General features: G+C 36.7%; 1 protein-coding gene across 1 annotated transcript; it reads right to left on the bottom strand.

Moving 5' to 3' along the window:
- Nucleotides 1–5845: 5845 nt before the first annotated feature.
- On the bottom strand, nucleotides 5846–10384 carry LOC140164998 (carbohydrate sulfotransferase 13-like). The gene is made up of 4 exons (XM_072188403.1): nucleotides 10227–10384; nucleotides 9217–9326; nucleotides 8382–8479; nucleotides 5846–6941 (listed from the first exon to the last, which is right to left on the bottom strand). The coding sequence occupies exons 1-4, from the start codon at nucleotides 10259–10261 to the stop codon at nucleotides 6042–6044; spliced, it is 1143 nt and encodes a 380-aa protein (XP_072044504.1). The 5' UTR covers nucleotides 10262–10384; the 3' UTR covers nucleotides 5846–6041.
- Between the last annotated feature and the right edge of the window lie 236 nt (nucleotides 10385–10620).

Here is a 10620-nt window from a genome sequence, read left to right as displayed (position 1 = left end):
ATATGGATGCCTGAACATTTTCACCGCTGATTTGGTTGCAACAATAGAGTTCACGAGTCATCAGACATGACCATGCTGACTATTATTATTCTAACTCTTCTATCGTGTATGCACACCAGTATGCCCCCGTCCTTTTATATCAACCAAAGCACCGTCCTTTATTAGTAAATAGTAAATAACCATACCTGCATTAAGAGTGGTATAGTGTATTCCAAGGGAATTCCTCTTGTTTTTTAAGTAAAATTATTATTGCGTAGTCGTAAATGTGTTTTAAGGGGCAAGAAGGGTCACTTTAAGGGGGTACTACACTCCTGGCCAATTTTGTGCTCATTTTTGCATTTTTCTCATAAATTATATCGCATTGGTGACAAGAAAGATATGTATATTATAGGGGCAAGGACTACTACTACTGCGCTGAAAATTCAGCAACTCACGTCAAGTAGTTATTGATTTATTGATCAAATATTGGGTTTCCCTCATTTTTTACTGTAACTCCACAACTGTTGTCTGTTGAAAATAAAATTTCGAGTGCAGTATTAATGTAGTCCTTGCCCCTGTAATATACATCTTACTTGTCACCAATACGCTATAATTTTTGAGAAAAATGCATATGCATAAAATCTACATTTTTAATAAAGGAAATGATGCAAGGAATCCAACAAGTACAACACACAGCGTCATCATCCCTATATCTTCGTGTCAAAAAATGCCGTGATAGTACGATGAATCCTCTCGTTTTTCAACAGCTACGCATGGCGATTTTGTTCGAGATAGGCCGAGCGACTCAGGCTAAGACGATATGAGATTCCACAGAGCCTGCCACACAGTTTCTATTCAATGTTTTCAGTATGCTATAGTATATGATCAGTATCCCATATGGTATTTCTATTACAAGAAAATTTGATTTGTTGTCAGGTAAATCCAAGGTTTTATTTTTAATACACTAACTGGAAATTAAATACACTAATTAGCGGGGACCGGTATTTTGCTGTGGATATGTTTTACTGAATTTTATAAGTAACGATTTTGAAATCAAAAGTTAAAATTGTGATATATTCAACTGTTTGAGAAACGAATTATATAAAGGAACCAGTGTAAGATCCAGGTGCTGTATCTATAATACAGTTTACATTATCGACTTTCTTTAACTGCGTCATGTATCGATTTCAATCGAATTGATAACATGTCTCCATTTTGAGTTTGTACTACACCACTGAGCGATCAAGTGATCGATTTCTAGCCAATCAGATAGGCCTCCTTTTCTTGCGTTCGGTGAAATACCAATCGCCCGTCACTCACCAACGGAGTATTAAGTTTATATGTGACCACTATTGAGATATGCTCCATTGAACTTAACAATAAACAATAGGAAACAAAGGATTTATTGACTGTTTTATTGATTTTTCTCTATTTAAATGTCAAGTACTATAGACATGATATACATCATTTTAAAGCTAATTTCAAGCAGAATATTTTGGTTGAATATCTCAAAATGATGATTGGCGACTTCAGGGCTCAGTTGTGCTGGATGGTCACATATTTATAACACTGGGTGTCGACACTGCATAGTGTATTATAAATATTTTTTCCATACAGCTCCATACTCTGTTGAAATCAATATTCTATTATTGACACAGATAAAGAAAGTTTACATATGTATTGTGTTATAGGACTTGTGATTGAATAATCTATACAAGCACCTGGATCTTAACTGAATGGGCTAAACGTGTTACTTTATACCTATAAAGTATAATTGTAATTCTCAAAATTAAATATATCACAATTTTTACGGCGATTTAAAAATCTTTACGGATAAAATGCAGTAAAATATATACACAACAAACAGCAGTCGCCGCTAATTAGTTAATTGCATTTCAAGTTAGTGTAGTGAAAACAAAACCTGGGTTTTACCTGAAAACAAATCGATTTTTCTTGTAATAGCAACATCATATGGGGTACAAGAGCATGCACAAATCGTAATAATGTGTAGAATATAAAAACTCTGTGGTATCTCATATGATAGTCATGGTATGCTTAGCCTGAGTCGCTCGGCCTATCTCGAACAAAATCGCCATACGTAGCTGTTGAAAAACGAGAGGATTCGCTTTACTATCACGGCAATTTTTGACACGAAGATATAGCGATGATGACGATGTGCACTGTGCAGCAGATTCCTTACAAACCAGTTTTTGAGAAAACCTGTTACTCTGGCATTGAATGAGTTTCACTTTGCGTTATAAACACAGCCAAATTAAAAAGTCGCCACTAGTTCCATCCCCATTTAGTCAGTCTGATAATTTATATAATATTTTTCGATACACTTTCCTTCGAAGGTTGATACCAAATTTGATATCAAAAGCTTAATCATCGTGAGCTTTGATCAAGAGCTAAGGATATGCTGCAGATGACCGTCCATGTCTTCACGGTCTATGATTTGATTCATTAAAGTCGTGTTCACACAGTCGGATATAACTGAATTATTACCGGTAATAAGCGACTTATAACCGGTAAGTCCGACCGTGTGAACACGACTTAATTATCAAGACACTTGCAACGCCGCAAGATTAAAACGCAGAAAATAGTTCAAAGTGCAGATTAGTAGCAGGAAGCAGAGACGCAACGCAAGTTACGCAACAAGATGAAATTAGTCGCACTCAGGACACACAAGTAGTTTATATTTTTATCCGCAAATAAGTTCATCAGGATTGTCAATAAAACAGATTTAGCACTTTCTCAAATTGACTGACCAATTAATGCACCAAGGATGCCATCTGGATAAGAAAGAGGGGGACCAAAACACTCAACAGAGACGAAGGGAACTACTTTCTTCCGCACATCTACGACCAACTCCTAACAGCGCCACCTACGTCAGCTCCAACTGGTCAGTAGCAGTAGTCGAGGAGCAGGAATTGGTCAGTGAATTTGAGAAAGTGCTAAGTCTTAGTACGAAACTGACATTGGGGTACGTAACATCAACCCAAATTTTGAAATGATTTGTACGCAAGAATCTCTGAATTATTTGTTTATTACTAGTTCAGGGGTTCAGGCTGTCTTTTGACCTTTCTATGGATATTCATGTAAACATTTCATTAAAGAGATCTGAAAGTTCTGTGTTGAGCAAGATGAAATTCAGGATTTTCAAATTCTGTAGCAATAGCAATTAGCATCATGCAGTATCCAAACAAATTCAATAAGTTCCAAGCTCTACAAGCTCCGTGAAAACTGCATTAAAACATACAAAACCATAACCATAATTATCATATAGTTTAGCTGCTAAGCTCCCAAATTTGGTACAATTGTGCACTTTGTGATAAAAGCATGGGAGTTTCCACACATGAAGTACCATGGTCAAAATTTTATTTTAAGATGTGGAGGCACTTCAAATTTGACCCCTAGTGACCTCTAGAGGCCACGAACGGTCACACAGGGGTTAAAATGTGAAAATGCTCCTATCTTGTCGCCTAAAACATCAAATTATTCATCTGATCACAAGGATTTCAAAAATGTATAGTTTGTGCTATCTACGACCTATCACTTATTCTACAAAAACCTAATTTTTGGGTAAAAATCGCACATTTTAGTTGTACAGGGGTAAAAATGTCCACTTGCTCCGATTTTCCCAAAATTGGTGGCAAATTGTTTGTCTTGACATAAGAATCTATGGCCAGCCAATGGCATTTGACATATTTAACCTCTTTCTCAGTAGGTTAACACATATATGCAAAACTATTCTTTTTATGATTCGTGTCAGCTAAACGGACAATTTGCCATGCTACCAGAATTAGGAACTTACAAACAACAGAGCCTAGGAAATGGCATCAACAAATTAGAAATGTTACAAACTCTAGTAAACCTGATCTCAAGATAAACATCCAGGGTATTGAGGACAAAGATTTGAAAGGCATTGCCAATAATGCTATTAATTCTAAGTCCGCTCATGTGTCTGTTGTTTAGATCTTCTCGACTGTAGCAGCTAGGTTACCATCTTATCTTCTTGCTGAAGAGCCAGTTCCTCAGTTATACCCATGGGAAGTTTATGCCGAGTTACGTAAACTTAAATCTGCCAAATCTTGCGGCCATAATCAAGTTCGGCCTAAACTGGCCAATTAGTTTGCATATATATGAGTTAAATGTGCCTCTTACCGATATTTTGAATAATTCTTATAGTGAGGGTTACGTTCCTGAGCAGTGGAAGAAAGCAATTGTCATCCCTATTCCTAAACAGTATCCACCAAATATTGACAAGTTGATATCATTTTCGCTCACATCAATTTTTGCCAAAATAGCTGAAGGTTTTATTACTTATTCAAAATGAAATCCGCCAATATGGGAATTTAAAAGGAGTGTCCACTTCTCATTATTTAGTTTCTCTTGTTCATTTTCTTTTCCAGGGAGCGGAGAGGAGTCGCAACATATGGACAGTGGTACTTTATATTATACGGATTTCTCGAAAGCATTCGACCTTGTCGACCACATGCTTCTTATTGGCAAGGTCATTGATATGGGAATCCGTAGGTTCATTGGATTTGCGATCCGTAGGTTCATTGGAACCCTAAAACGCTTTGGTTTTTTTTTTTCACCTAAGAGCTTGGTGTCGTGTATAGTGGACATGTCAAACAATTCTTGAGTACGCCGATGTGGTTTGGCATTCTGGTATTTCAGCTAAACAGAGTAAAGAAATAGAGGCCATTCAAAAACGTGCCTGCAGAACAATCCTGGGAAGGCACTATTTATCGTATGATGATGCTCTTCAAGTTTGCAAGTTTGACACCCTCTCTGATAGGAGGGAGGAGCACTGTCTTAGGTTCGCCGAAGGGCTTTCCAAAACCAATCGCACAAGTTCTCTTATCCCTCCTACCAGGAATGAGTGTCATGGTCGTTCTTTGCGTAAATAGTAGTAATTTATCTCAGTTTCGGACCAGGACTAACCGTTTTTTGTTGATCTCCTTTATAAATAACTTGCGATTTTGCTTTGCAACCCAGAGTTGTTCTGCATACTTTACTATACTTTCCATCCATGTCATTTTATACATGTTAAAAAGTGCAATATTTCAAAAAATGATTTTAGTGACTTTTATACACAATTTTCTACATGTTAATTCAAATTGTATATGAATTTGATTTAATTTTTGAACCAAACACGGAATTATTTCCTACCTCGGAATTTTCAGATGGTACTCCATCTTTCATCAGCGAGTGAGTGACTGTATCATGTCGTGATCTGTTTGACCTTTGACCTGATAACAGACTTGTAGACTCCTTAAAGTTTAAACCGGCCCCGACTTTGTTGAGGTATGGTTGGTTGGCTTTGATGTGAACTGCTTCTTTGACTCCACGTTGGAACCACCTGCTGTCCCTGTCGAGTATGTGAACATATAGGAGGCCTATTATAGTAATACAGCATCTGAAGTCTCAAACCACATCGAGTCTCCTGGACACTTCGTGGACTCAGACAAAGTTCACATACTCGACGGGGATAACACGTGATTCCAACATGGACTCAAAGAAGCAGTTCACATCAAAGCTAACCAACCATCTCTCAACAAAGACGGGGCCGGTTCAAACTTGCAGGAGTCTACGAGTCTGTTATCAGGTCACTCACGCGCTGATGAAAGATGGAGTACCATCTGAAAATTCCGAGGGAGGAATTAATTCCTTGTGTTTGGATCATAAGTTAAATCAAAATCATGATTTATACCAACACAGATAAACTTTCATGAACATCAAATTGTATATTTTATATCCTGTGTAATTCTTGCTTAAATCTTTAATTCTTATTGTTATTTTGTGTATTTTCATATTGTAATTTACTGTACTGGCAATAAAATAATAATACCAAATCAAATCAAATCAAATATATACTACCTTTATTCGAGGTTCTGGTTAAAACTATGGTCCTTTGGTGAGATCAATATACTTTTTTCCTTCGAGGCTGCGCCCATCAGGAAAATAGTACTATTGATCTCACTTCGGGCCCCATAGATCTCACTTCGGGCCCACTGCTGCCCATAGATCTCACTTCGTGCCCACTGCTCTATATGTTATACATGCATCACTACCTGTGGAGGCATATCGCTAGTAGTTCTATTGCCCAATACTAATTTTAAACTCTCTTCTTTTGAATAACCAAACAATTCATAGTCCATTTTATAATATTCTTGCAATTTCAAAATTAAATCGATTGGCACTTTGGCATATTCTGTTTGCAACCCATCTACTGCTGCAGAACCATGTACTTCCGGGAATTGCACTACATCCTCCACGCCTAATTTTTTGATAATCGTTGGACCATCATAGGCTAGAGTTTCAAAATGGCCGATATAATCATATTGTATTCTACAAGGATGCGTAAACGAGCTATATGGTAGCCAGTGGTCTTTCATTGAGTCTAATTTAATATCAGGTCCAAGTTTTAAAATAAATTTGATAAATTCCACAAAAGTGAAATCTGAATTTCTACGTTTATATGTGTCATCTTTTCTAGCAATGTTAGCAATTTGGGCGCCAAACCGCCTTTCCCATTTCGTCTGAATTTTCTTGTCGCCATCGCGCAATTTATTCAAGTATGCTGAAAGAACTCGGGCTAGTGGTTCTCGAACAAAAACAACTTTCTTATAATTCTGCCACCGTTTCTTCACTTTTTCAGGTGATCCGATCTCGTCCAATTTAACAAACCGCTTCTTTGTTGGTCCGACTTGATTATGATAGAGCTGAATCATAATACCTTTCCATGTTGTACATGCAATCTTTGGTACAAAACAAAACAAGAATTTGAATTTATCGCTGATAATGAAGTGGAAGGTAGAAGCCGGTGAAACGCGGGGAAGAGTGCGGGTTTGGTTGAGACGATCACACGCGCCGTTGAGGTGAGTTTTACGGTGCCGCTGAACTTGGTCAAAGTCGTATTCTATCTGAGTATGCGACACGTTTGACACATCGTCCTGAAAACAGAGCACAGGAAATTGACTGTTTTTAAAGAAAATGTTATGTTGAGTATTATCGCATAGGCTTTACATGCACAGTGTACCTATGCACGATCCCGGAACCTAGATTTGATCGCAGATCTTATATTGAATAAACTTATGGCCTATATAAGTGGTAATGCTTCTGTCATGCCTGTTGAACTTACAGCATCCTGGTATGATTTGTTGTATAAACTACGTCATATGTATGACCTCTCAGTCTGTATTTTGATAACTTTCAAAAATTGTAATGAAATATCCCGGCAATAGAACAATGTTGCTTTGGTTCTTCACTAATTTTACAATTTTTTACCCCTTACCATAGAAAAAAATCAAACAAACTTAATTCAAGAAGCCCATATTATTATTAGAACCGGGGATGGTCCCTTTCCCTTTTCGATTCTCAAACAAACTATTATTTCCTATTTCGTTTGCCGAGAGGAGTAATTTGAGACAAATTACGATTGAATCCGTGCATTCTGAAAATGTTACCTCTGTGCATGAGATATTTGACATTAATAATCAACTTTACTCTATAACTACAGAAATAAGCACTCTAATGCAACATAATTGGTTTTTTCTTCAAAAAGAGAGGAAAAATTTAAGGTATGTTACAACATGCATGATAGAACAAATTTGAGTTTTAGCCCCTTTAATGACCTTCGACCCTCGTGGGAATCATAGTGGTCATATGAAAAAATGGATCCAATTCTAGTTTTAACATTTGATATGCAAGGATGTCAAAAAACGTTGGTTCCGCTAATCATGCTAATGTAGCAAGACATAATTTCAATTCAAATATCACAACACAGCGCCATATACTATAAAGGCAAATGCTTCTACAGGGTGTCCCAGAAAAAATTACCGAGCGAATAAAATTGTACGTAAGTCCAGAAATAGACATCAGAATCAAAAAATTTAAAATGTTGCGCATAGCTTATTTTGTTGTGCATCACATACAAATTTTTTATTTAATTCGGTTGATTGGTTGCGAAGAAATGAACGATAACATAATGCGTGCATCAGTGCAGTTCATTCCAAGTTTGATCAAAAGGCGCTTTTTTTCATACTCGCTCACCGCATTCCTAAAGTTTGTGTATCTCATTAAATTTAGTCCACATTATCTATTTTATAATCCGACGGTGTTATGTCATTCATGTTTTTACTGAAGATGAATAACAGTTTGTCCGAGAAAACTTCGATTTCTGCAATTGGAAGCTTTCCAACTTTAATTGTAATTGATGTAATATTTTAACTTTCCAAAGAACATTTGAGCCAAGAATGACAATGATCAAGTGCTTACATCTTTACGTGTGATTTTGATACCATGCAACATCAATGTTGAAGTTTTCGGGTCTTTGTTTCTGGTCCTATTTGGAACGAAGCGTGCTCCCGCACGGCTATAAACAAAATACTTACTTTATTATTACTTCTATCTACTAGAAATTCTTCGAAATCTTCCGCAACACTTGAATATGACGGATTTTCTGTTTGCCTAGTATTAGAATTAATGTGAGCTGCAAAATATAAGATGTAAAAAATGCATGAAATGTTAGAACTATGTAATAATTATGAGCCATGATGGGGAGGGTAAAATAATTGGGAGGGGGAACAGGATTTTTTTAGCCGCCGAACGAAAGGGGCAAACAATTTTTGACAAGCCAAAAAAGAGGGATGGGCAAGCAATTTTTGGCACATGTGTGGGGCATCTTTTAACATGTTTAAATAAAGCGCTCTAAAAACAGGACGGAAACGTTTAAATACGCAAATTTCCTGACACACGGAAGATACATAACAGCACTTCTGAATAAAAGCAAGATATTTGGCATGAAACCTAATTTTGATTGCCCGGTTTGATTGACAAAAAAATGTCAAGGGATTCCCAAAACTTCGATCGCATCAACTTGATTAAGGACGTCATACCACGCCTCCTATTTTAGAGGTAAAAATTAACTCCAATCAAGTTGTACTGCAACACAAATTCTTAGTGTCTATTTAAAGATCCACTTTTCAGTGCACTTGTATAACATTATTATCTTGGCCTATATTCCCTTTTCGAGATATAGTGGACACTATAGGATGGCGCTGCACGAAGTGGGTAAAGCCTTTTGAATTTGCCGGGTTTTACCCAAATTGAATACTGCCCTCCTATTGTGTACGCCATACTTCGAAAAGGCTAATTACATTGAAATCAAAACTAAAAATCTAAATATTAAAGTTCATTTTTAAACATTGTAAATGAAAATGCACTGACCTGTTTCTCCTGTTTCCATTTGATAGTTTATGAACGCGAAAACAGTTCCAACGATGCTGACGACAATAATGACAATAGACAACAAATTCCTCTTTAATCTCATTGTGAATCTGAAATAAAATATGGACAAGTACGTCAATGTTTGTAACGTTTCAAGACCTATTTTATTTAGCGGTTTAATCATTTCGCAAAATCGTAAAATCATCCAAATTCAGTTTTTTTTAACCTTTGTTAGTAGCACTAGATGTGATAAAATAATTTAAGCCGAAAGCCGTTTATTTAAAGGCAAAACAGGACATGTACATGAAACTGTAACACCTCTACTTTAATAGGTTATACGAGTATCCCGGGTTATACTAGTCCTTTCTAAATGTATCGGACAAAATCAATGTTTTTAAGTATCATTGATTTCAGACAATGCTTACATGAAAACAATTATTTATTTGAATGCCCTGCATATGGAATATGGGTTGATTGTGACGAATATGATTCGCTGACGATCACATGGCATGGCTGACAGTATTTTTTTAAGTTGTCTTGATGATAAACATTGGGGCTAGACTCTGTAAAGTTACATCATCGATGGTTTATACATCGTGCTGCATAACATGATCGAGCTGCTAACATGTCGTGCATGTAAAGTTACATCGTTTGATATCATGGACAATAGACGATGCAAAGTTACATTACACTCATGGAGTTTACCAAAGTTACATTACACTCATGGAGTTTACCATGATAACATGGCCCCGGGCCATAAAAGTTGTAAGTATACATTATTAGGCCTACTTCATGATCATATTTTAAACATGGAAATGTAGGCCTAAGTGTTTCATTTTATCGGGGCTGATTTAATACACGTCCATGAAGAGGAATCTCGTACTAGAGTGCCCATCGCAGTCTGATAAATAGTAGGCCTATTATTATTACGGTATTGACTTGACATGATTAAAATGCATTATTATTTAGTGTCTTACCATGGAGGTATATAAATACCTCCATGGTCTTACCTTTTAAACCATATACCGCAAACCACACAACACATACACCACCAGTGACAAACAAGAGTTGCACATTCACTACAAGTAGGCCCTACTAACAACAACTAGTCAATAGTGTCGTCGATCATTGCTATGTAAATTAGGCAAATATTCAAGAAGAATGCCTTCAAAAACATGTTTTTCAAGGATTGCACGGCTGACTAGGCATCACAGAGCAGCAGCGAAAGGCATGATAATAAGGGCGCACACCACTATAATAGGCACTACTAGACATGTCAATTAAAGTACCGTCCAATATGGACGCACCAAGACAAAAATGGAACACCAATGGTTTTGCTTGGTAGTGACTCTAAATACCCTCCTGAACAACATATCCAAAAAGGACAAAAAAGGGCACAGGGAA

This window comes from Amphiura filiformis, chromosome 11 (genome assembly GCF_039555335.1).
Source record: "Amphiura filiformis chromosome 11, Afil_fr2py, whole genome shotgun sequence".
NCBI classification, from domain to species: Eukaryota; Metazoa; Echinodermata; class Ophiuroidea; order Amphilepidida; family Amphiuridae; genus Amphiura; species Amphiura filiformis.
The sequence above is the reverse complement of the archived record's forward strand: the minus strand, read 5'-3'. Positions and strand labels throughout refer to the sequence as shown.

Bases quoted from the DNA above. Each gene is read 5' to 3' on its own strand.
- LOC140164998 (XM_072188403.1), bottom strand. From the start codon at position 10,261: ATGTGTTGTGTGGTTTGCGGTATATGGTTTAAAAG. The intron at 9,327-10,226 runs GTAAGACCATGG...ATTTTATTTCAG, and splicing joins TGCGGTATATGGTTTAAAAG to ATTCACAATGAGATTAAAGA. The intron at 8,480-9,216 runs GTCAGTGCATTT...TATATTTTGCAG, and splicing joins AATGGAAACAGGAGAAACAG to CTCACATTAATTCTAATACT.